Raw genomic sequence first — 27887 nt, forward strand, 5'->3', positions numbered from 1 at the left:
TTTACTAGTTTATTGTTGATTTTTTGTCATTCTGACAGAATAAAATCGATTAGTATTAAAAGTAATATTAAAATTTAATTAAAAATTAATTTAAAAAATTCGGATTTTTTAAAAATAAGGGAATTAATGATCCCTTAAATTCCGAAAATTTCCTTTTTTAAAATAAGTTAATTGACCAAAATACCCTTTTGCTGAAATTTAAGTGATTATATGATACATGTCACCCTATTGTAATATCATAGACCTTCAGATCATAATTGTTGATTCTATTCATCCGGTGGTCTAGATCTGTGCATTATGACACACAATAGTTAGTAAAAACGAAATAACCTAAGCCTATATATATATATATATATATATATATATATATATATATATATATATATATATATATATATATATATTCATTTTTATTCTATATACTAAAATCAAAATACATAAAGTAAAATAACTTTTGTTATTTTATTTTAAGGTTATTACATAGTCATTTTGGTTACAAATAGAACTTGTTTTTTCAAGCAAAGATTGATTAAATATGATTAACATTTCATATTTCGTACACTTATTCCCATACATTTGTAGGAATATTTTCCATAGAATACACATACACGTCAACAAGACGTGGGAATTTTTACCAATTAGCATTTTTCACTTATCGGCTATTGGTTCAATGGTGGTTCAAGTGTCTTCTCATATTCCTCTATAGATTTGAAGAGCTCCGAGAAGTTCCCCTTGCCAAATCCCCCGCACCCTGCTTTTTGCTGTATATTTCCTTTATCGTCTTTCAACATACAACCAACTCTCTGAATTATCTCTATAAATATGGTTGGCCTACTTGTACACAAAAAAAAAAACCATAAAATTATAACAATCACCAATTAGAAACAACTGTTACTGTAAGCAAAATGCAAAAGTATTTTAAAATATGTTTTTCATAATGAATAATATGCAATTTAAGGTTGTTGAAAATACTAAAGGAAAATGGATAAGGTTTTTTCTCTTTCTCCATGTGTACCACATATTAGTTTACACAAACAAAAATCAAGTTCTTCATTTCTCTATCTCTATCTCTCATAATTTGCAAGCAAGACATTTCATTTTCTCTGGTTTCTTTTCATGAGTCTTTACGCCTCACAACCAAGAGACTAGGGGTGGCAAATCGTGCTATCGCTTCGTGTTTCTGTCTGACACGACACGACACGACAAGGTTTTATATAACACGAACACGACACGACACGACACGATGTTGTTTTTTTTAACTAACACGAAAACGAACGAATTAAAAAACGACAAACACGACACAACATGACAAAGATAAAATAAATAAAAGTTAGTTTATTTAATGAATACTTAATCATACATAACACGATAAAAACGACAAACACGAAAAACACGACAAGGAAACGCTAAATCGTGTCAATTTCGTGTCGAATTTTGAACACGAACACGACACGACACGACATTGTGTTTTTGACACTTAACACGAACACGACACGAACACGAATTCAAAATTCATTTTCGTCCCAATTTCGTTTCGTGTCGTGTATTTTTGTCGTGTCGTGTCATAAATTGCCACCCCTACAAGAGAGTGACACAAAAACCTTAAAAGGATATCCAACCTCATTATATTTTGAAATTATACTTTATTTATTGATTGTAACAGCTCCAACTCAACTTTATTTTACACTCAATAAATAGTAAAATAAACCATTACACTCTAAATTTGGAATGTTAGTTATACTATTTCTGACATTCTAATTTCACACTCTATTAAAGTGTAAAATTTATTTTAGAGTGACCTTGTAGATGAAGTGATGAACCATTATAAACTCTATTTTACACTTTAAAAATAAAAGTGTACTTGGAGATGCTCTAAGGACATGAGTTACATCCATATAAATTTTTTGGTTGGTAAATCATCAAAACATGTTGATTTTATTTTGTAGATATGTATTAAATTTCAACCGATAATAGGACAATATTATTATAATATTTTCTTATAACTAGAGATAGGAATGAGACAGAGGAGTATCAGGGACCTTATTCCACATCCTCATCCCGTTATCCCGCCTCAATCCGGCATCCCAAATGGGAATAAAAATGTGTCCTTATATCTTCATCCCCAATGGAAAATGATGAACCCTATCTAAAAGTCATGGATTTCCCGCTCAACTTTTATGTTAATATAACTTTAAATTTTATATTAACCAACATAAATTATAAACTTACAGTTATATTTTAAAACCCTCATTTAAAATTTTGTTGAAAGCTGGAGCTTTGAAAGAACAACAAACAAACTCTCAAAAATTAAGATTTTAGACTTCTTTTACTTGTTAGGTCATCGTAGAATGAGGTAGCATCCAACGACATGACAATAAGAGTATATACAAACACGTTGTTATTTCTTCGAATTAGCTCTTTAAGAGGGTGTTTGGATAAGGAAAAAAGAGGGAGCTTATTACTTATTGCTTATTCGTACCACTATAAGCTAAGTTTAAGTGTTTGGATAGAAAACACTAAAAATCAGCTTATTACGGTGGGGATAAGCTAAATAAGTTAATTTTAATAAGCATTTCCCCTTGCTTATAGCTTATTGCTTATTTCTAATCCAAACATTTTGCAAAAACTGATTTCTCTCACCACTAATAAGCTAATAAGCAATAAACTAATAAACTATAAGCTAATTTATCCAAACACCCTCTAAGTAATGAGTTAATGTCATTGTAGCCCAAACCAACTATCAAGTTCTATTTTAAATGGTCCTTCATGTTTTTTTGTTGTTTAGGGGCACAAAATCCATTTTTACCTGTTAAAAGAAACCTTAATCTGTAATTACTGGTTTCCTTAATCATGTGGCTTTTTCACTTAAAAAAGAAATTAAACTGAAATCCACCTCACATCTTTATCCATCATCTTCTTCTTCCGCTTTTATGTTGCTCCCATTCACAGAAACCAACCACCGTAAATTTTTCCCTATAGGAGTTTCAGATAAATAAGCACATCTTTACGACATCAAAAAACATTAGCCAACCAGTCAACACAATCGAAAGTGAATTTATCATATGAAGTATGAACTCGAGAATTTTATCTAATCCGTGTACAACAATTGTTAGTCTATATTATTAGCCCGCTTGTTTATGGGCCCTTTTTGTCTTTAGCCCATTAGGGTTTCTGTCTAGCTAGTATTTATATCCGCTTTATTCCTTGTAGTCTTTATGCTTTTCTCTGAGAACCCTTGTAATTTCTCTTTGATATAATCATATGACAATGTTATCATGGTATCAGAGCAGAGGTTTGATACGTTGTTAGAAGTCTTTGTAGCAGTCATCTGTAGCATGCCGTTTTCGTTCATTATCACTGGTATTCGTTTTTTTTATGTTGATTCGTTGCTGCTGTAGGTTCGTTGCTACTATCGGTTCGTTGCTACTGTTGGTTCGTTGCTGCTGTTGGTTCATAATTGCTGTTGATTCGTTATTCAAGTGATTGCTTCCGCTGGTTTGTTACTCCTTTCATTCTCAGATTATTATATTGTCATTGTGGTTATTCATTCACTATCAACATGACTGGAAAGGATGATTCCCTTCAGTCAATCAGTACTCGTTTGGATGGAAAGAATTATACGTATTGGAGTTACATTATGAAGAACTTCCTTCGTGGGAAGAATATGTGGGGCTATGTCACTGGGACTAAAGCCAAACCCTCAGTGCTCAAACTGAGAATTATGATATGTTGCTTGATGCTTGGGAGACTGATAACTCCAAGGTTATTACTTGGATCAATAACTCTGTTACTCAGTCCATTGGTATGCAGTTGGCTAAGTATGATACAACAAAGGAAGTTTGGAATCACTTGGAGAGACTGTATACTCAGTCCAATTTTGCTAAACAATACCAATTGGAATATGATATTCGTGCCCTTCAACAGAATGACCAGAGCATTCAAGATTTCTATGCTGCTATGTCTGATCTCTGGGATCAATTGGCTCTTACTGAATCTAAAGAGTTAAAAGATTTTGAGCCTTACATTGCTAGGAGGGAAGAACAACGCTTGGTTCAGTTCTTGATGGTCTTGCGTTCTGATTTTGAAGGTCTTCGTGGAACAATTCTTCATCGCTTTCCTCTTCCTTCAGTTGATTCAGTTGTCCATGAGTTAATTGCAGAAGAGACTCGTATCAAGTCCCATGCAGATAAAGGGTTTAAAGCAACCTCTACTCCTACTCCCGCTCCTGCTGTGCTTGCTGTCTCCTCCAGTCAATCTCGACAAACTTCAAGAGTCGCTTATGATGAGTGTGCATTCTGCAAACAGAAGAATCATTGGAAAGCTCAGTGTCGATTGTTAGTCAACAAGGGTAAATCTGGTCAACCTCGGTCAGGGCAACAAAATAGGTCTGGTCAACAGAAGTATCAGTCGCGTTGCTCTGGTACTCCTCCATGGACCCCTTGTCCTCCACAATTTGCTGCTGCTGCTGTTCCACCAGTTGACACAGAATCTGTTGGACATATGCCACCATCTGCATTGGATCCCAAGGTGTTTGAGAGCTTTAGACAATATTTGGCTTCTAATCCTACTGCCGTGTCTACATCTATGTCTCATTCTGGTCCTTCTTCATCTGACACTTCAGGTATTCCCTCATCTTTGTGGATTTTAGATTCTGGTGCAACCCATCATATGACTCCTCATTTGTCATCATTTACTTCTTTGTCGCAAGTGTCATCTATTTCTGTTAAGTCTGCTAGTGATACATCTATGCTAGTTGAGGGTATTGGGCCTGTCTCCGTTTCTCATATAACTCTTCCTGATGTTTATTACATTCCCAAACTTACTTTGAACCTTGCCTCAGTCAGTCAGTTATGGAATTCTGGTAACTGGGTGTTCTTTTCTGATTCTGTCTGTGTTATACAGGATCAACACACCCAGAAGGTGATTGGGATCGGCCGTAGGGTGGAGGAACTATATGTCTTGGAGGTCCTCAAAGTATTTGTTGTTGCTGCTTCCAGCATTGATTTATCTTCTTTTCGTTTGAGTCCTTTGTCGTCTGAGTTTTATCTTTGGCATTCTCGTTTGGGACATGTGTCTGTATCACGGTTGAATTTCTTTGCATCTAGTGGTGTGACAACCGTCAAAATCCGATTCGGTTCTAGATTTGAATAAACTTAGTTGCACATATACGCACGACACATACTGGACTTAGTGACTAGAAGCTCAGTTATAACCTACTAGAAACTTGGAAGCAACTAGAAACAATGGATAATGTACTTAGATTTCACATTGATATGTGAATTCTACAACTACTTAACTGTAGAGGCTATCCATATTCGGGTCACTCTTTGACTCGAACACCTTTTCATGAATCATATACATACATCATGCACTTGACCTAGAAGTAGAAATTAGGTCAAAGTCTCATAGAAACTTAAGTCAAAGTTGAAGACTAGGACTAGTATACTTGATTCCTCAATTTCGCTTGAATCTCGGAATCACTACATAGAATGCCAATAAACCGATAAAAATAAATTACAAACATTATTTATAACTATAAAAGAGTTATAATACCATAAGATAATTTAAAGTCTCAAATATTCTATTTATTTTGATATCCAAATTTTTACAAACTCTCAAAAACCCTAAAAACCCTAAAACTTAAATTTTATAAAGTTTAACATCAAGAATTCTATAAAAATAGTTATGAAACTTATAATATTATCTTAAAACAATTAAATTCAGGGAAATATAATCAAGGAAAATAAAAATTTAAGTCATTAACATTCATCCTTAATTTATAAGTCAAAAATCAAGGTTTCATGAATAAAAACTTGATTTTAGTGCACATTTTATATAAAATTTAGATATTTTATAAAATAACTTAAATTTTATAAAAACAAATGAATGAGAAAGGGTTATTATACTCAAATTTTCGGACCCCTCTCTTCCCATATCTCTCTCTCACACTCTCATTCTCCAACACACACACATCTCTCTTCTTTCTCTCTCTAGAAAACTCTCTCTACCTTCTCTCTAAATTTTTTTCTCCAAACACCACAACCACAGCCTCTTAACCACGAAATTATGGAGATTCATAAGGGTTTTTCAAGCCACAAATAAATTTAAGGTAAAGAACATACATCTCTTGAAGATCCACAACAATGATTTAAGCCATGCATGTGCATTTTACTTCAAAATCCGACTTCTACTTCTTCATCTTCTTCAAACTTGTTTTCTTTTTGTTAAAATGGTTTTTAGAACATCATGGATGTGTTTTAACACCATGCATGTATGATAAACAAGGTTGCATGTTCATGATCTTAGTGCAAAAATCGATTTTAAGGATTAAAACATCAAACTCAAGTTAAGAGTTTTTGAGAAACAAAATTTTGTTCATAAATGCATGTATACATTTTCATAAGTTTTAATCTTTTGATCTTTGGAAACATGACTAAAATATGAGTTTATCATGATATATTTAAAATACTTGAAAAGATTTACTCAAGGAAATGATGAAAACCCACTTTTCTAACCAATCATCATGCATGCAATCTGCCAGATTTCTTTACCTGACTTTAAACTGTCATATCTCACTCATTTCTTAGCCAAAATTCGTGATTCTTTTTCTGAAATATAATATTTTGAGTTAGCTTTCAAACCCATCTGAGCTCACTGGAAAATTCCAATATTTCGATTTTTACCAATTTTTACAAAACTGTTGCTCAAACAGCACTTTCCTTATGAACATTTGTTTTGTGTTGCATGTTCAAAGGACTTATTCATCACTAAAAATCATTCAAAAATTATTTTAAACTCTTAATATCATGTATTAACAGGAACAAAAATATCTTGATTCAAAAGTCTTTGTAACATGTTGCAAAAATTGTCAAAGTAACATCAATAATCTTTACATAAATCACAAGAACCAAGTTTTCTCTATACATTTTATTGAGCCTTTAGGCATGGTTTTCAACATCAAAAAATAAGAAAACAATTTTTCATTGTTGTTAAATTGTATGAAGATGCATTCTGAAAATTTTCAGCTCAATATATATTTTCTTTATTTTTATATGAAAATAATAAGAAAATAGAGTGTTAAATCATATAAAATACTTACACTAGTAAATAAATTCTGGACAAATTCGTGGATTATTCTTTAAGTTAATAAACATCTCCCATGAAGTTTCAATGACTTTTGTTACTGTTTAATATGGTTTTGAATTTTCTTTTTGTTTAGCCCCAATAAATCATAAAACCACTTTAGACAAGTTGAAAAGGCTGTATAACAATTTTCGCAGCTTCTACCAGAGGTATAAGACTTAGAAAAATATTTTCAGAATTTTTCATAATGTATTCCTATTTTTCTCTGATTTTTGTATTTATAATGGACTAAAAATAGAAAAAAATAGTTCTGCTCATCCAAATTTCATGCAAATTTACCAGAACACCTTGTAGTACATTAGGAGGCTACATAAAAATTTTGATGATTTTTCTCTTCTGTATACTATTTTTCTCCTATTTTCTAAGATTAAATACACTTAAATACACAAAATCGGATTTCAGTATATAAAAACCACATTTGGTATTTTTCCCAGATTATTTACTCTGAAAATGAAGTGTACAAAAATTTTGGTAATTTACTTTAACTGTTTAATAATTATTCTCCAATTAATTATTATTTAAGAGGATAAAACAAAGAAAAATAGAAAGACTAGTTGAAAAATATCTTTTATATTTTTCACAGCTTCTAAATGTATAATAAAAGTGTTACAAAAATTTTGGGCAATTTTGGAAACTGTTTTCTATTTATTTCAATTTTTATTAGAATAAATGCTCAAAAATCATAAAATTAGGTTAAACAGTTTAGAAATCAATTTTTATATTTTTCCCAGCTTAATAATGTTTCATAACAGTAATACAAAAAGTTTGGGTAATTTTGGAAACTGATTTCTATTTTTCATTAATTTGTATCTATTTAGAGAATTAAATATATGAAAAATAGTTATACATATTCATACTCCATGAAAATTTATCTAGAAGTCTTTTAGTACATTTAGAACCAAAATCTAAAGTTTGGTAATTTTTATTAACTGTTTAGTATTTTTCAAGATTTTATGGTTATTCAAGAAACTAAAATCGTGAAAAGTAGTCAGACAAATCAAAAATTCAAGAAAATTTATCTTGAGGTCTTTCACTTCAATTAAAACTGAAATGCAAACTTTGGGAAATTTTAGAACTAAATTAATTTAGTTTTTGAATATTTAATCATTGGAACACCTCTTAAATTGTTAAATTTTAGCATTTCAATAATGGGAAATTTCCACTTAAATTGTTATATAACAATTGATTCATTGAAATTTAATTTTCACAGAAAAATGTTTGTAACTTATCAATATTAAATTTTGACACAATATTGGCATAATTTTATTGTAGTAGTAAGTATACTAGTGTTAGATTTCGATTAGAGACTCACTAGCGAATACCATTATTGTAGGAATCGATAGTGGTACAAGTGGAACTTAGCTCAAGGCATCATTTGCATCATCTCAATGCATATTGTGAGTATTCACCACTCCCCTATTTTCGGTTTTTACGTTTTGGGGTGGAAAAGCATGTCCTAAACTATTTATGTTCGTTGTATTTAATTGACTCGTATAAACTTGGTTGCTATATTTTGCATATTGTGAGTATTCACCACTCCCCTATTTTCGGTTTTTAAATGTTTTGGGGTGGAAAAGCATGTCCTAAACTATTTATATTCGTTGTATTTATTTGACTCGTATAAACTTGGTTACTATATTTTATATATAGTGAGTATTCACGCACTCCCCTATTTTCGGTTTTTATGTTTTGGGGTGGAAAAGCATGTCCGAAAAACTATTTATTGTTCGTTGTATTTATTTGACTCGTATAAACTTGGTTGCTATGTTTTGCATATTGTGAGTATTCACCACTCCCCTATTTTCGGTTTTTACGTTTTGGGGTGGAAAAACATGTCCTAAACTATTTATGTTCGTTGTATTTAATTGACTCGTATAAACTTGGTTGCTATATTTTGCATATTGTGAGTATTCACCACTCCCCTATTTTCGGTTTTTAAATGTTTTGGGGTGGAAAAGCATGTCCTAAATTATTTATATTCGTTGTATTTATTTGACTCGTATAAACTTGGTTACTATATTTTATATATAGTGAGTATTCACGCACTCCCCTATTTTCGGTTTTTATGTTTTGGGGTGGAAAAGCATGTCCGAAAAACTATTTATTGTTCGTTGTATTTATTTGACTCGTATAAACTTGGTTGCTATGTTTTGCATATTGTGAGTATTCACCACTCCCCTATTTTCATTTTTTAAATGTTTTGGGGTGGAAAAGCATGTCCTAAACTATTTATGCTCGTTGTATTTATTTGACTTGTATAAACTTGGTTGCTATATTTTGCATATTGTGAGTATTCACCACTCCCCTATTTTCGGTTTTTACGTTTTGGGGTGGAAAAGCATGTCCTAAACTATTTATGTTCGTTGTATTTATTTGACTCGTATAAACTTGGTTGCTATATTTTGCATATTGTGAGTATTCACGCACTCCCCTATTTTCAGTTTTTATGTTTTGGGGTGGAAAAGCATGTCCCGAAAAACTATTATTTGAATGTTGTATTTAAATTGATTTGTATCAAACATGATTGCTATTTTATTGCTATATCTCTCTATGTATGTCTATGCAACACGGAACATGAGAACTTATCGTATTAAGGCCCTTCCCTTATCTCTAACCATTAACTCTTTGAGCCAATGGTCATTATGGATAACGCTATTAGGAATTGACAACTCCTCACTCGCCCTATTGCTGGAGTGCATGATACCATATTCATCTATGGAACGATAAGCATAGATCTTGATAGGGCTTCAGTCATAGGTTTGGTTGAGACTCATTGTTTGCTCATACACATACAAACTTGTTATTTATTATGGCAATAAACTCGTTTATCAATTATAGTAATCAACTTTGTTTCTTATTATAGCAATAAACTTTGTATCTCATTATAACAACGAACTTTTGTTACTAAATACTTATTTACTTGTTTTAGCAACAAAATTGGTTGCTTCTTATAGTAACAAACTTGTTTGCTCCTTGTAGCAATGAAACTTGATTACTCATTTTAGTAACAAACTTTATTTCCAATGAGGATATGAACGTTGCATCTCTTTTGGCAACATACTTTATTTCTCATGATGACAACGAACTTTGTTTACACAAACTTATTTACTCATTTTAGCAATATATTTTTATCTATGGAAACTTATATCAAAATTTGATTTCGATTCATGAAACCAATATTATTTTTAAACTTGTGAGTACTCACCAACTAATTTTATAATTGACGCTCGTTTTACATGCTTTTTCAGGAATCATCGAGTAAGTGGCACTTAGTGACACTTTAGTTTTAGGAGCATTCGCATGTGTTGTATTTCAATTTACATTGTAATTTCTTTTAAAAGTTGTTCAAACCCATTGTGAATTTGTAATGATTTTTAATACTATGGTTGGTGTTGTCTTTTAACTTTTGCGATGAAACCCTTTGTACTGCCATGCCCTGTGTTTCCGCTTTAGCGGGGTGTGACAAGTGGTGTTTTGGGTCATTTAAACTCTTGTGATATTTCTGATTGTAGTGGTTGCAAACTAGCAAAATTTTCTGCTTTACCCTTCAATAAAAGTATGTCTTGTTCTACTGCTCCTTTTGATATTATTCATTCTGATGTGTGGGGTCCTGCACCAGTATCCACAAAGGGTGGGTCAACCTATTATGTATCTTTTATAGATGATTATACTCGATATGCATGGGTTTATCTTATGAAACGCAGATCTGATTTCTTTGGTATTTACAGCAATTTTAGAGCTCTTGTTAAAACTCAACATTCGGCTGTGATTAAGTGCTTCAGGTGTGACTTAGGGGATGAATATACCTCTAATGATTTCACTCAGTTACTTGCTTCTGATGGTACCATACACCAGTCTTCGTGTACTGACACACCTCAGCAAAACGATGTGGCAGAACGAAAACATCGTCATATTGTTGAGACTGCCCGCTCATTGCTCCTGTCTGCGCAGGTCCCTAGTGCCTTTTGGGGAGAAGCAGTCCTAACTGCTGTGTATGTGATTAATCGTATCCCTACTTCATTGAATTCAGGAATATCTCCTTTTGAGAAGTTATATGGTCATCCACCAGACTACTCTTCCTTACGAGTTTTTGGATGTACTTGTTTTGTTCTTCGTCCTCATGTTGAAAGGAACAAGCTGGGGCCGACATCTGCTATTTGTGTATTTTTGGGGTATGGGATTGGTCAGAAAGGATACCGTTGCTATGATCCTGTGAGTCAGAAGTTATATGTTTCTCGGCACGTTACTTTTTTGGAACATATTCCTTTCTACTCGATTCCTGCTACAACCCACAATATAACAAAGTCTGATCTTCTGCGTATTGATCCTTTTAATGAAGATATAGAGGCTCAAGACTCATCTATGCCACATGATCCCTCAGCACATGACACACCCACTTCTTCAGAGGGTGCCTCGACTCCACCTGTTCCTGAGCCTGATCCTCCGATTATTGAAGTTGAGGATCCTCCTCCACCACCACCCCTCAGGAGATCTTCTCGTCCTGTCAAGTCCACCAAGCTACCAGATTTTTCTTACTCTACATATTCAGGACCGTTTGCTTCTTTTATAGCAAGCATCCATCATCTGTCTGAACCTGAATCATATAGAGAAGCTGTTTCAGATCCTCTTTGGCAGAATGCTATGGCTGAAGAACTCACTGCTCTTCATCAGACTCATACATGGGATTTGGTTTCTCTTCCTCCTGGGAAACATACGATAGGTTGTCGTTGGGTGTACAAGATAAAAACAAAAGCTGATGGCTCTGTTGAACGATATAAGGCTAGACTTGTAGCAAAAGGGTATTCCCAACAGTATGGTTTTGACTACGAGGAGACATTTGCCCCAGTTGCAAAGATAACGACAATTCGTACTATGATTGCAGTTGCATCCGTTCGACAGTGGAAGATCTTTCAAATGGATGTCAAGAATGCCTTTTTGAATGGTGACCTTCATGAAGAGGTTTATATGACCCCTCCTCCAGGAATTCAGCACCGACCGGGCGAGGTTTGTCGGCTTAGCAAAGCTTTGTATGGGCTCAAGCAAGCCCCTCGTGCTTGGTTTGAGAAATTCTCCACAGTGATTACCTCTCTTGGATTTGTCCAGAGTAATTACGATTCTGCTATGTTTGTTAGATGCTCGAGTGCAGGACGGATTCTTCTGTCCTTATATGTGGATGACATGATTATTACAGGTGATGACCATGGTGGTATTGAGTCTTTGAAGCATGATCTAGCTCGTCGATTTGCTATGAAGGATTTGGGCTTGCTGCGTTATTTCTTGGGTATTGAGGTCGCTCAGTCTAAGAAAGGGTACCTTCTTTCCCAGACTAAATATATATCTGACTTGTTTACACGGGCGGGACTTTCTGACAATCGGACTGTTGATACCCCTCTTGAAACCAATGCTCGATACTCTCCTACTGATGGTTTTCCTTTGTCTGATCCGAATCTTTATCGTACTGTGGTGGGAAGTTTAGTTTATCTCACAGTCACTCGTCCAGATATTGCTCATGTTGTTCATATTGTCAGTCAGTTTGTTACTGCACCTACCTCTGTTAATTGGGGAGCTGTTCTTCGTATTCTGAGATATCTTCGTGGCACTCAGTTTCAGACTCTCTTGTTTCCCTCGACATCTTCTCTTGAGTTACGTGCCTATAGTGATGCTGATTGGGATGGTGATCGTCATGATCGTAAGTCTACCACTGGATTTTATGTATTTCTTGGAGAGTCTCTTATTTCATGGAAGAGCAAGAAACAGGATGTTGTCTCTAGATCTTCCACGGAGGCTGAATATCGTGCTATGGCTGTAACTACATGCGAGATTATCTGGTTAAGGTGGCTGCTTGCGGATATGGGAGTTTACATTTCTTCACCTACTCCCTTGAATTGTGATAATAAAAGTGCGATACAAATTGCGAAGAATTCTGTTTTTCATGAGCGGACGAAGCACATTGAGATTGATTGTCATTTTACTCGTCATCATCTGCAGCTTGGGACCATTTCGCTTCCATTTGTTTCATCAACTTTGCAGCTTGCGGATATTTTTACGAAGGCTTTATCGGCTTCTCGGTTTCGGTTCTTATGTGACAAACTCTCAATGCTTATTGCTGCGGCATTGTGAGTTTGAGGGGGGATGTTAGTCTATATTATTAGCCCGCTTGTTTATGGGCCCTTTTTGTCTTTAGCCCATTAGGGTTTCTGTCTAGCTAGTATTCATATCCGCTTTATTCCTTGTAGTCTTTATGCTTTTCTCTGAGAACCCTTGTAATTTCTCTTTGATATAATCATATGACAATGTTATCAACAATATGTCTACTGTAGAACATACCAGGAACAACGATATCATGACCTCCGACTGTAATCATCGATCTTGTATCTCAGTGATGCAAAGAGATGGTTTCCAGATCTGTTTGTCAAGAACAAGAATCATGGTAAATCTGAACCAAATCATATCTTCTAAGTTTTTCTCACTGGTGGCTGTTTTTGGAACTCAAGAAATAGATTCAAGAATGAAAACGATAAAAATCGAAGATTTGTGTCACCTGACCTCTCACTCATTTTCATCTCCGACATGGGGACTGAGCTCTCGTCCATGGATGTCACCTCTGGTGCTCTGTTCCTCACATATTTTTTTCTATATTTTTTCCCGATTTTGTTCCAGATGTGGGTGTGATTTGTTTCTTTTGATCTTGGATAATAAATAATGGTGGACGGCGGAAGATACCGTTGGTGAACAATGGAAGATGTTGGTGGTGGGTGGTGGCTGTTGGTTTCTGGATTTGAATCTAAACCCCAAAAATAGAGTTTCAAACTGATGCATAAATAGGTGTTTGAAACAAAGAAGTGGTGATTGGTTTTTGGGTAACAAGTACTTTGTATTTTTAGGTTTAGACGTTTGGTAATTTCTTTCCTATGTTAACTCATATAGATAACTAAAGTTCTTTTTATGTTTGAATCAAACATGTTTTTTAATAATGTTCTTGGGTTTTCGTGTTCAAAATCTTTTATGTTTAAATCAAACATTTATTCATATTCCTCATATAGCATTAACAAATCTATTTAAAATTTTAATCTATAAAACTAAAATACGATACATGTTATTGAAGGGTTTACTGCTATCATGATGATGTTATTGTGATCGGTGATTCTTTAAGCAATCACACACACACACACACAGAGAGAGAGAGAGAGAAAGAGAGAGAGAGAGAGAGAGAGAGAGAGAGAGAGAGAGAGAGATCATCGCAACACATGTGGACCAATTTTAAATGATGTGGCAACAAATCATTTTGACTAGACAAATGTTTACCGGATGACCCCTTCCAATATCTATTAGTATTGGCTTTTTAACACATATAAAATGGACTTTATGCCTCAACAAAGCCAAAAAAATTACATTAGAGACCTTTTAAACCAAAATTGAAAAGTTTGTAGGGTATTAATGACATTTTCCCTTAAGTAATATGTGCGTTAATATCATTTTAATGTAACAAACTAAAGAATTTCCAGTTTAATCATTTACCAAAAAAAATACTGCTAAATTATTAACCAAGGTTTGTAGTGGTATATTATCAATTTAGAGGCGGTAAAACTGACACAGTCCGTCAATCCAACATGAAAATAATAAGTTTTGATAAGAGATTTTGTTATGTTTAATAATCGGTTGATATGATACGAAAAATAAATAATTAAAGTTATTGTCAAATTCTTTCAACACCTTTAATATTACAACACGACACGACACACTTATAAGTTCTAAAACCTAAACATTAAACCCCTAAGAGATAAACTTGTTTGAACAAGTTGTTTAAATAAATAAATTGATACAACATGATACAAAAATTAAATAGTTCTCTCAACCCATTTAATATTTAAAACGGAAAGAATCTCGCAAGGCCACGATACACACATCAACAAGGTTCCAGATATATAAGCATTAAAAGGCAACGTCGGTGGTAGTTTCCACCAACATTTCCTACCTTATACTTTTTAAAATATCACTTTTACCCTTATAATTTTTAAAATACTTTGTAAAATGACATTTTCTACCTTAATATTTTATAAAATGACTTTTTTCATCCATATAATTTTATACCTTTTAAAATGATAGTTTTTACCTTTATATTTTTTTAAATACTTAATGAAATGAAATTTTATAATGATATATTTTCTAAAATGATTGTTTTCGCTATATACTTTTCCTGATTAGTTTTAAAATATCACTTTCATCACCTTCATTTTGAACTTTATAAAATGTCGTTTTCATCCCTTCCATTTTGTAAAATTTTGTGTTTATCCCTGTAGTATATATAATCTACTTTTCCTTAATAATATTCGCTCGTAAACTAAACTTTTATGTGATTATTTTAATGTGTGTGTCAGTATAAATTCAAGGTGGTCAATGTCTCAACGTAAATTTATAGTTTTCGTTTGTTATTTTTTTTAAACAACTTACTTGTTTTTCATATGTACATGTTTGTGCTTATTTTTATTAGGGATGACAATTGATGACACGACACGAAACGGAATTGGGACAAAATTGAAATTTGAATTCGTGTTCGTGTCGTGTTCGTGTCAAGTATAAAAAACACGACGTCGTGTCGTGTCGTGTTCATATTCAAATTTCGACACGAAATTGACACGATTTAGCATTTGTCAGTCGTGTTTTTCGTGTTTGACGTGTTTGTCGTGTTCTGTATGATTATGTATTAATTAAATAAATTAATTGTTATATTATGTGATATTTGTCGTGTCGTGTTTGTTGTTTTTTAATCAGTTTGTTTTCGTGTTAGTTGAAAAAAATACGACATCGTGTCGTGTCGTGTTCGTGTTACAAAAAACATTGTCGTGTCGTGTCGTGTCAGACAAAAACACGACACGATGACCCGATTTGCCACCCCTAATTTTTATTAATGTTTTACGAGTGATTAAGATCATATATAATACAATTTTTGTTATTTGAACTTACGTTCGTTACCTTAAAAAATATTACTTACTTATTTTTATGTACGTGTTGGTATAAATTTGAGTTTCTTTACGTTTCGACGTAAATTTTATATACATTTTCATGCTTATTTTTATGCACGTTTACTACGTATGAGTTTAGTCACAAATAATATGTTTTATCACTGCTACCAACATTGTATATTTATTTATCAAAAAAAAAGCAACAATATTTTTCGTGTTTATTTTTATGTACGTACCGGTATAAATTCGAGGTAGTCAACGTTTCGAAATATATTTAGAACTTTTGTTCGTTAGTATTTAAAAAAAACTTGTTTTTTTTATATTTATGTGTATGTATAAATTCAAGTTTGTCTACTTTCGACGTAATTGTTTTATGTTTTCGTTTTTATTTTTATCTACGTATGAGTGAGGTCACACACACACACACACACACACACATATATATATATATATATATATATATATATATATATATATATATATATATATATATATATATATATATATATATAGGGGAAGGCTCATGCGAAAACGCAAATATTATGTGAAAATGAAAACAACCAATAACTATATTACACCTCATTAATCCAATTATTTAAACTAAAAATCCTTTAATTATATTTCAAGGGTATTTGAGTCATTTACAAAATTAATAATTCCCCACTTTTAGGATCGGTTATAATTGAAAAGAAGCAGTTTCATAACTTCTGCAAATCATAGATTCAAAAGCAATATATTTAATTAATTACTTTTCATCTGCATTTCAAATATTCAAAAGGCAACCTTGATATTTCCATCTCTTATTAATCGGCATCATCATATATTCTAAATAAAATATTTTCACCCATTTAATCATACTAATTATCATCTTTACATTCTTCATCATCATCAACTTCCATCGGATGTTCAAGATCGTCCAATTCCTTTAATTTGTAAGCGATTTGAATTTATATAGTATAAAACATATTAATATATGTTAAAGATATACAAGATATATAAAAACAAGCCATCACGTTCTTCTGTTCCACAAACGGAAGCTCTTGTTATTTCCAATTACGTTTCAATCATATTAATATAACTATCTTAAATAATAAGTATAAGTATTAATATTGCAGATTCCAAATAATACTTATTTTATTTGTCTAAATGGGATCATAAAGATTTCTAACGACTAAAACTGATAAATAAAAGATTAAATTATGACAATTCATTTTTTTTAATGGCAAAATGTATTAAAAAATATACAAAGCCAGCAGGAAGCTGGGACAGTACAAGAGTTTGATAAGAAAAAAAACAAAGATTACATGAGAGGGAAACTAATAACACAAGGTCAACAACACCAAGATCACATAATTTGGGATTAACAGCCCGAGGCCAACCACACCAGGAAGATAACTCTCGAGTCTTGAAGGGGCTAAATGGTAAAATCGTCCAAACAGACCGATGAGGAAGAGGCCATCCCCTGAACTTCATCAATTTAGAAATCTAGAGACCACATACTCCAGCAAGGACCCATAATGGAAACAAAAATTCAACCCAAACTCAAGGGCAAAATAGTTAAAATACATTAATTTAACAACAGGGCATATGAATGCCAGGGAGTTGCTCCAGATAGTGATCCCCAACACAAAACTTTGAACTTTACTTCACGCGACACCAAGAGGGCTTTATCCCAAAGGCAGCCATTGTAGAAGGAATTTTGAAAAGATCGTTGCAAATCATAGTGGTCAGAGTCAAACCAAACTAGAGAGCATTGAAGAGGGGAGGGTTGCAGTAACTTTGGAGAGATTAGTAAAATACTTGAAAATATCTACAATAATATTGAGCTCAAGCTATATAGTATTTAATTAAGATTGGAAATTTGTCTACCTAATCAGAGTGGGTAGAACCCGAAATATCCAGGAAGACTAATATTAATCAATAAAAGGAGAAATGGTCTGCCATCAAGCCATTTAATGAGGACAGGTTCTTGGGAAACATATTGGTCTATCAACAGGAAGTGGTTCGCCGACACTTGATACACCTCCTTTAGTTGCTTTAACCTTCAATCGATGGCTTCTTCTCAACATGTACATTGGATTATTTCTCCTTCCGAAAAAAGGTAATTTGCAAGCGAACTCTACACTGTCATAGAAAGGAATCGTGTCAATATGTGTGTGTGTGTGTGACAGAGAGAGAAGTGATCCCCAACACAAAACTTTGAACTTCACTTCACGCAACACCAAGAGGGCTTTACCCCAAAGGCAGCCATTGTAGAAGGAATTTTGAAAAGATCGTTGCAAATCATAGTGGTCAGAGTCAAACCAAACTAGAGAGCATTGAAGAGGGGAGGGTTGCAGTAACTTTGGAGAGATTAGTAAAATACTTGAAAATATCTACAATAATATTGAGCTCAAGCTATATAGTATTTAATTAAGATTGGAAATTTGTCTACCTAATCAGAGTGGGTAGAACCCGAAATATCCAGGAAGACTAATATTAATCAATAAAAGGAGAAATGGTCTGCCATCAAGCCATTTAATGAGGACAGGTTCTTGGGAAACATATTGGTCTATCAACAGGAAGTGGTTCGCCGACACTTGATACACCTTCTTTAGTTGCTTTAACCTTCAATCGATGGCTTCTTCTCAACATGTACATTGGATTATTTCTCCTTCCGAAAAAAGGTAATTTGCAAGCGAACTCTACACTGTCATAGAAAGGAATCGTGTCAATATGTGTGTGTGTGTGACAGAGAGAGAAGAGAGACACTTTTGAATGAGAACCAAAATCAAATTTGATGTGGGATTGAGCAAAAATGATCCTCAATGCCATCACTTTTCAAAACATCGTCATTTAAACAAAGAATCGAGCAAAAACAGTCGCTTGGACGGTGAAGGTGGAGAGAGAGAGAGAGAGAAGAAAAATAGAGCACCGATAAGGGTTTTAGGCAGAAAAACTGGGACATGTATGGCGGATTACCGGTGTTACTAATGTTGTTCTTTGATGGTGGTGTGTTCTAGTTGCAGCCGTGGTGAATCGATCAATGGTCGGGTTCTCAATGGATGTGGCGTTACTGTACGCGGATTGTGGTGCCAACAGCGGTGGAAGGAGGAAATGATTAGGGGCGGTGGTGATGGCAGCGCCGGCAGTACCATAATAGCGGCTTAGGAGACGGTGGCGGTGACAGCGATGTTAGCAGCGAATGTGGTGGAAACGGTAGCTTCTTCTTCTTCTTCTGTTATGGTTAAAACATAAGGTTTGTTTGTATTAGGGTTTCTTGAGAGAGATAGCGTGTATGAATTGGTAATGAATTAAATGGTTGATGATGGATGAGACGGATGTTACGGTTATACCCGTATAAAAATGAAAAATTACTAAAAAGCCCATAACGGTTCAAATGCACTTTATAATGAATTATCAATTATTAATAATAAACAATATTAGGTGGCACTTCCTTATTCGTTCTTTTCATTTTCACATGATAGATATATTTTCACAGGAACCTATTTCTATATATATATATATATATATATATATATATATATATATATTGACTTTTGTTCATTAACATAAAAAAAGAAATTTTTTACTTATTTTACATTTTGGTATAAATTCGAGTTTGTTTACATTTCGATGTAAATTTTATGTATGTTTTTATGTTTATTTTTTTGTAGTTTACCTACGTATGACTTTGGTCACATATAAAACGTTCTTATACAATGATATAAATTGGAGTTAATCAATGATACCGACCATGTATATTATGTATTGACAAATATAATAGTACTTAACTTTTATCAATACAATCGTCAAAATTTAACTTATAAAACGGATTGCCTACGTCACAACGCCCGACAAGTTAATTACTAGTCTAACATAATTTGCTAACACTAAAATTTTATTTAACTTTTAGTTTATTTATATTATTTTTTAATTATCCCAATTACTACCCCCATTGGTAACCCTCAATCCCCGTCTACTCCTATTCCTTTTTCCCCATAACACCCTCTAATCGTCCTTCTTATGTAGGACATTGATCATTTATTAAATTTTTTTGGATTTTTGGATTTAAATTTTTTGAATTTTAATATTATTTTTAATGTACTAAATACTATCATCAAATCTCCCTATTATAATAAAAAATAGTTTTTAATATCCTTTTGACAAGTGTCATCATATTAAGCCTCCTAATTAATGCATATTTTATTCTTCTTTTGCCATGTGTCACCATATTAGGCCTTCTAATTAATCCATGACACTTGTCAACCTATTAATTCTTCATTTCAAATTTCAAATTTTAAATTTCTCACTCTAATTACATTAAATTAATAACATTAGAATAAAAATTAAAATAAAATTAATACAAATTATAAGGTGATATAATTTCATATATTTATTTAAATTAACGATTATAACTTTATATAACTAAAAAAATATCTCTTAATTAATAATTTATTTAAAATAATTGATTAATAATTTTGAGTTCTGACTATAAAATTTTAATTAATTTTGTAACCGTGGTTTCCACGGGTTATAAACTAGTCCTTCATAATAAATGAAAATAATTTTGCCAAATGTCACTTTCTCATTAACTTGGACACATGTCTTTTGTATTTTTTAATAAATGTTTTTTCATGTGCCATTTTCTCATTTTTTTTTATCTTTTCTTAATTAACACATCACATTTACACCTCAATTAATAATTGCCTAAATTGAAAATAATCAATAAATTATAATATTACTACTTATATATTGTATTAAATATGTTTCCTTTTAAATTTAAATTTTAAATTTCAAATCTAAAATTTCAATTTTAAATAATTTTTTGTTTAAACCTTTATATTTAATTTTTTGTTTTATCCAACCCGTATAACATATGAGTCTTACAAGTAGTATTTTTATGAAACAATGTCAGATTACGTTCCAGGACTCATGGGATACTTTATCCCTATCCTGATCCCTGTTCAATTTGATTATTCGGAATCAATTTGGGTTAAAATATAAGGAATATGAATTATAAAGGAATGAAAGTTTTAAAGATGTTCAAAAAAGGCCATCAAAGTTTTGTCTTTTCAAAAAATGATTTGAACATATTAATAAACCGGATGGTAACCGTCATATCACAACAAAAAATGATTTGAACATATTAATAAACAAAAATTATAAATGACATAACATTTTTTTTAGTTTTACGTAGATTAAGTGGAATAGAAATTGATTTTCATAGCCTTCTTTCTCAAAATTGTTTAACCGGAGGGAGTGAACACAGAACCCTCTCTAGGGTCCGTTCCTACATTCCATAGTGCAACCCTTTGTGAAATCGATTTCCACAGCCTTGGGGACATTGATTTTAACAGTCAATTATGGTGGTGTTGATGGATAAATTTTTTTATTTTATTTTATTTTTTTATATTTAACATGTTAAAGAAGAAAATTTTACATAAATGTAGCGGGTAAACGGGCAACAAGTTGTGCCGCAACCCTACTATTGCAGCATCATCAGGATGCTCTTAATAAAAGCAAGTCATGTTGACTGCTTTGCTTGTTTGTAATGATGCATCTTGAAACTGATAAGCATTTCCAAATTTCAGTTGCTGTATATAGATGGGTGATGTAGAGAAGGACCAAACTACCCCTATATACAGTTTTTTTTTGTCATTTTTTGATTTTTCAGAAAGACCAATTTGCCCTCGCTTTAGGCTCATCACACATACAGCTCGAATATATGCAGTTTTTTTTTTTTTTTTTTTGGTAATTAACAGTTTATGACCAAACTGCCCCTGCTTTATGGTTTGATTTCTTTTTCTTCTTTTTAACTGAAATAAACAGTCTGCACTCAAAAATCATATGAACTCCAATATTGCAGCTTAACGGAGAGCTTGATACAGGGACTATGCTTCCAACTTTCTTTTGTGCACTTGTCAGACACTCGTATCTTAATGCATGTTACAATTTCTACCCTTGATTTATGAATCTTTTAGGCAACTAGGCTTAAATTAACAATCTTAAACACATCTACTTACTTGATATAGCTTTCAGCTAGTCTTAGAGTTGGATTGCATTACGATAAAAATGAGAATCTCCATTGCACCTTGCATGGGAAAAAGGCTGGAAGTTTTATTTGTTTGAGTATTTTAATGGCAGGTCAAGTAATGGGTCAAAATGGGTTTGGGAGGAAATAAAAGAAGAGAGATGTCATGTCATCCATTCCTATCCCATGTGTTTAATTGTTATGCCAACTAAGCAACTTTTAATCCAAGTCATCTTTTCACCCATAAGAACCTGTTATCATTTGGTTGGATTTAACAAAAGTTATACTTGTTTGGTGTTTTTTATATAATGTCTTTAGCTGGATGGTCTTTTTTAAACAAACAAAAATTTAATGATGTTTTTTGAACGTTTTTAAACATCTTTGCCCTTATAAGTCATTTTACCTAAAAGATGCTTCGGACATGTGGTATATTGTTGTTTATGGGTGTAAGTTGGTAGGTGATGGTTAATTGTGTTAGTATGTTATTAGTTATTATGTAATTAGGTAGATATATTGTCTAACTAAAGGGATTCTAACCTAACAGTATCTGATATTGTCCTCCCTCTTTAAGGTTGAGGGTTCAAATCCCACTGTGGACATAAGAAAAATAATTTGAAAGTAGTTTAATATGACGTTCAAAAAAAAGTTATATTGTTTAGTTTGATACTATGGAAAATCCGGATACTAATATCTGGCACCTGTAACTGTAACTAGAGGTGAGCAAAAACCGCACCGCAACTAAAATTAACCGCAAAAACCGCATAAACCGCAACCGATAAACCGCAACCGCAATAAAAACCGATGGTGAGGTTTTCTGTTTTTCAAAAACCGCAAATTTGCGGTGCGGTGCGGTTATTAGTTTTCAAAAACCGCACCGCACCGCATATATTATATACAATTTTTTTAAATTAATTATTAATATATTAAATATTAAAAATAAGGCAAGTTTCATGGATGAAAGATGAATAAAATACTAGAAGACAAAAGTGTGTTTAACTTTGAAAAATGGTGAAATTAGACAATTTAAAGATATTTATTGTTAATTACTATTGATTTCACGTTTTTAAGATATTAGTTGTTTGTGATTTAAGTTAATTGTCTTATACCTTATAGTTTTTTTATCATTACAAGTAATATGTTTGAACTCTTAAAACCGTTTGAGCTCTAAACTGTGGTTAAAAACCACACAAAATAACCGCACCAAATCCATGCGGTTAATAACCGCAACACAAAAAAAACAAAACCGCACCGCAAAAATAACCGCCTAACCGCACCGCAAAAATAACCGCACCAAGCGGTTTTGAAAATGGATTAACTGCATTTGCGGTTAGTGGTGAGGTTTTTGCTAATAACCGCACCGCGCTCACCCCTACCTGTAACAAATCGCATTGTAACCTGGCAAATGAAATTCAAGTTCTGGGTCACATGTGGATTAATTCCAGAAGCAAGGCCAAAAAAATTAGGTGGTTGAAATGGTGTTGCAATCCAGTAAGTGAATGCAATATTTGAAGCAGTATATTGATGGGGAAGGGGTTTTAGGGCTGATGTGGGTAAAACTTGGTGTCATTGGTGTCGAGCCTAATTATAGTAGTGTGTGTTTGGTGTGAACATCTTTGATTGGGTAGACATATTTTAGGTGTCACTATAATTAGGCTCTCCTTCGTGTTCTCTTTCGCGTTGGTTAGATAGAGAGGGGGGGGGGGGGGTTAAGTATAATCTCGGTGTGTGTTCTCTTTTTTCACCATATATTTATATATAGGATACATATGTTCCTTGGTGTTCTTATTTCTACAGGTTTTATAACGTTTGGTGCAAATGTCTGGCTTCAAAGGTTCATGCTCTCAAATAATGTCTAAGTAGCTGCATTGCAGAGGTTCTGATGAGCATATGGCCTTTTCTCTGGATCGGTCGGGAAATCGCAACACAAGGTGTACTCGACACGTGGCAAGGTAACATGCTTAACAAGTAGGTGAATTATTCGTTATTGATACTACCTGATGTTAGTGTCGTAGCATTCTCACAAGGAGAGGGGAGTCATCTTCTACATAGTATCTCTCGTAAAAGACATCACCACTCACAAAAGATTGGATTTCATTGCTATTACCGGGTCTCTGAAACTCAACTTATTGTGAAGTAGCTGCTGATCTGGTGAAAAAATTTTGGGGCAAAATTGATCGTCTTGTATGCGGCTTGACCTCTTGGTGTTTACTACTTGCTCTATTTGTTGTTTGTTGATTCCCTTTTTTTTAGTTAATTTAACTATCCATGGCTCCATGTCGGATCCTTGCTGTTTTGTAATCTGTCCAGCTTCATGCTGACTGTTTTTTTTTTAATTTCAATAATATCTTGTCGTTTAAAAAAAAATATCTGGCGATATGTTCTCATCTGGGTTCAGTTACCTAGATGGTGGGGTCAATAACTATTTTGATCTATATGATAAAATAAAACATATATTATAATTACATCAATACTTCTACTCGGTAATTGAGGGTAAATAAAAATAAAATTAATTTTTTATTTAGTTTTGCTTTTTAAAGAAATGTTACAATTAATTAATTTAAAACTTATTTATTTGACTTTTTTTTTAACTTGACCATGATAATTTTTTAAAATATCAACAATTATGTGTAAGTTAAAATGTAACTTATAATTTTAATTTACTATTAATCATTATTATTGTTAATGCATTTTAAAATCACTTGTATTCATTAAAAAGTTATAAAAGATTATAGGGGTAATTACTAATCTAGCCAAATTAAGGAAGTGATTAGCAATTTTTAACCAAAAATTAGTAAATGTCCAAATATAGCCCAAGAAACCGTAGGTTTCTATATTCGTCTACTGTTTCGCCAATTCCATAATGTTTCGTGTTTTGTATAATTTTTTTTTTCATTTCTAAGAAACAAAACCGTAGGTTTATTAAAACCTACGGTTTCCTCTCGGTTTAGCTACGGTTTCCCAAACCGTAGCCTACGGTTTTGGAAAAAAAAATACGTTTTTTTTTTTTTTTTTTTAAAGTCTACTGTTTTGGGGTTTAATCTACTGTTTTGTCAAAAAAGCTACGGTTTTGGGGTTTAATCTACTGTTTTGGGGTTTAATTTACTGTTTTGTCAAAAAAAAGTCTGTACGGTTCATACGAAACCGTAGGTGTACAAGTCGACATTGCACAATCTGTGCATTTGACACTTGTACACCGTAGGTTTCGTATGAAACCTACGGTTTTATATTTTTTTTTCGATTTTTTTCAAAAAAAACTTAACCTATATACAAAACATACTCCTAATCACAAACACGGTAAAATTTTAATGAAAAGTAGACAAACCTGGTTGTTCTTCGGGTGCTTCATTGGCTAATGAGCCACGAAAAAGTAAACGGGCCCGTGAAACAACAGTAGCCCATTAGGGGAAAATAATAGTCTTAGGGGAAAATAGTAGTCAACTGCGGAAAAGAGTAGTCAACTGTAGGTTGACTATTTGTGGGCTATTTTTGGCTAAGTGGTTTTTTTTTTTGCTATTTTTTTTATAAGTAATTAAGGATTTTGATTAGATTTGTATTTTCCCCAAGATTATATAGGTAAAATGTTTTAAAACCATTTATTATTGTTATTACTATTTATAAGATCATTAATTATCAGGTATTATTATTATTGCTTAATTGTAAACGTTATGATTTTAGGTCTAAAAGATAGAAAAAATTTTACTTACTTCCCACTTATATAATATTATTATTGATTAAAGAAAAATGGAAAAGTAAAGAAAATTTAGGGTATAGATAAGAAATATGGTTGCTACTTCAGAAAAGTCTTAATGATGCAATATGCTATAAGTGGGATTTGGGAAGTGAAGAATACTGAGGAGTTTCATGTGAGGAACATAATATTACCTGTCACCCACAGGCTTGGTGAAGATCTGAAGCAGAGTCCCCTGATCATCTCTATCCACCAGTATTCCCAACTCCTCACACTCCTTAATCTCTTCATCTGTCAATACATCTCCAACTCTATTCTTCAAATTCCGATAATAAGTAGGCGGTGGCGACGGCATAAATTCAAAACCACCAACTCCGCTGCGCTTCCTCATCTCTCTCAAGGTCCCAAATATGTCCTCACTGGAAAGCGCCAAATGCTGAACTCCGGCGCCTTCGTTGTGTTCCAGATACGTCTGGATCTGGCTCCTCCTCTTTGTTCCGTACACCGGCTCATTCATCGCGATCAAAACCATCTCGTTATTGCACGCTAAATTGACCGCATTGAGTCCGCTTTCGTTCGTACCAACATCATCCGCCGTGAATTCGGCGAACTTATGGAATCCGGTGAATGATTTCACGTAATCTATAGCCGGAGCGAGTTCCGGGACGTTGCCTACGGCGTGATCAAGGCCGCGAATCCCGTAGTCAAGGTCAGGAAGCGACGACGTATTTTCAACGGGTTTGAACCCGGGCAAAAAAGTACATATGGCATCATAGTTGGGACTCTTGTAGCTTACGTAACGCAAAACAACGTCACCGTAAAGTTTTACTTCAGACAATACGACGTCGTTATCTCCAAGGGTGATTGGAGCAGAGGAGGGTTTGGCGCCGTGGGAGACGCTGATGGAGAAAGCGATTTCGGCGTCTTCGACTTCGATGGCGATTGAGCGGACTGCGAGGCCGTGGCAGGCGGTGAAGTTGCGGCAATCAGTTTGGGAAAACGTCGGGATGGAGGCGGCAGTGGTGGTGGTGGAAGGGGAATAAGGAGCGGTGAAGAGGAAGTTGAGTTGGCCGGAGCGGAGGAGGTAGGAGGCATGAGTTGTGTTTCCGGTAGATAGATCAGACTTCTGAACGATGGGCATGCCAAGGCCCCAAGAGAAACGACAGGCAGTGTTGGTGGCGTCGGAGCACCAGAATTCAACGTGGTGGAACCTTTTGACTGAGAATTTGTCGGACATTGGATTTGTTCGGAGGAAGTTGTTGAAGCCAACTAGCTTGAAGGCGGAGCCGGTTTGTTCTCCGTCAGCAGCAGTGATGGTGTTTCCATTACTGAGCTCATGAGCTACGGTTTCCATTTTTGGATTTTGATAGCTTGTTGACAACTTTTCAATACTCAATTTATTTTGTTTAGTTTTAGTATTTACTCGTATTATATAGCAATAACAACAGCAAATCAACGGAATCACAATGTAGAAATCAGAAATGACAATCATATCCCCATAGGATGAGAAACTACTACGTTACTTAGATGGTGTGATGCATATGCATAATGAAAAAAAAATGGAAAATGTACAAATAAGGGAAAAGTAAGTCTTACACCTCTTCCCGAATTCAATTTAACGAGAGAAAAGAAAAAAAATTGGTGAAAATGAGAGGAAAGTAAAAGAAATTAGTGTTTTCGAGTTCCATTAAAAGAAGGAAGTGGAAGGAAATGAAATTATCACTTTCCATCCTAACTTTCCTTTCGATTTGGAAGGATTTGGAGAGAAAGTACAAAATGTTTAACTTTCCTTCCACTTCTCTTCAATTCAGGAACACAAAAGACAAAATTTTTTCCTTTCTTTTTTCTTCTTTTCCCTCCTTAATTTATTTTCTCTTCTTTTCTTTTCTTTACTACAACTCGGGGAATTGGGAGTTAGTATATTTAAGACAATTCGATAGGATTTTTGAAAAAAAAAATGTACGGATCTGAGAAATTACAAAATAGGAAATAGATTAGAAGGAACAAGCGATAGAGAGTATAAATAAATTAGAGGGAACAAGCGATAGAGAGTACTAAAAAAGAACTAACATACGAAACC

General features: G+C 33.5%; 1 protein-coding gene across 2 annotated transcripts; it reads right to left on the reverse strand.

Annotated features, from left to right (window-relative positions):
- Positions 1–477: 477 nt before the first annotated feature.
- Positions 478–27265, reverse strand: LOC145160695 (4-hydroxyphenylpyruvate dioxygenase-like). Of its 2 annotated transcripts, none has more exons than XM_079079980.1 (2): positions 26002–27256; positions 478–831 (listed from the first exon to the last, which is right to left on the reverse strand). In XM_079079980.1, the coding sequence occupies exons 1-2, from the start codon at positions 27159–27161 to the stop codon at positions 660–662; spliced, it is 1332 nt and encodes a 443-aa protein (XP_078936106.1). In that variant the 5' UTR covers positions 27162–27256; the 3' UTR covers positions 478–659. The 2 variants fall into 2 exon arrangements, with proteins under 2 accessions (XP_078936106.1, XP_078936107.1); XM_079079981.1 differs by lacking the exon at positions 478–831 and adding an exon at positions 19232–19323 and having other exon boundaries at positions 26002–27265.
- Between the last annotated feature and the right edge of the window lie 622 nt (positions 27266–27887).

The sequence above is a fragment of the Lactuca virosa genome, chromosome 2 (assembly GCF_052849685.1).
Source record: "Lactuca virosa cultivar CGN04683 chromosome 2, Lactuca_virosa_CGN04683_v6, whole genome shotgun sequence".
Lineage (NCBI taxonomy): Eukaryota > Viridiplantae > Streptophyta > Magnoliopsida > Asterales > Asteraceae > Lactuca > Lactuca virosa.

What these genes read in the sequence shown, in the direction of transcription:
- LOC145160695 (XM_079079980.1), bottom strand. Translation starts at nt 27,161, where the DNA reads ATGGAAACCGTAGCTCATGAGCTCAGTAATGGAAACACCATCACTGCT. An exon ending in ACCAAGCCTGTGGGTGACAG is followed by an intron (nt 832 to 26,001) that starts GTAATATTATGT and finishes GTGTACAAGTAG; the next exon opens with GCCAACCATATTTATAGAGA.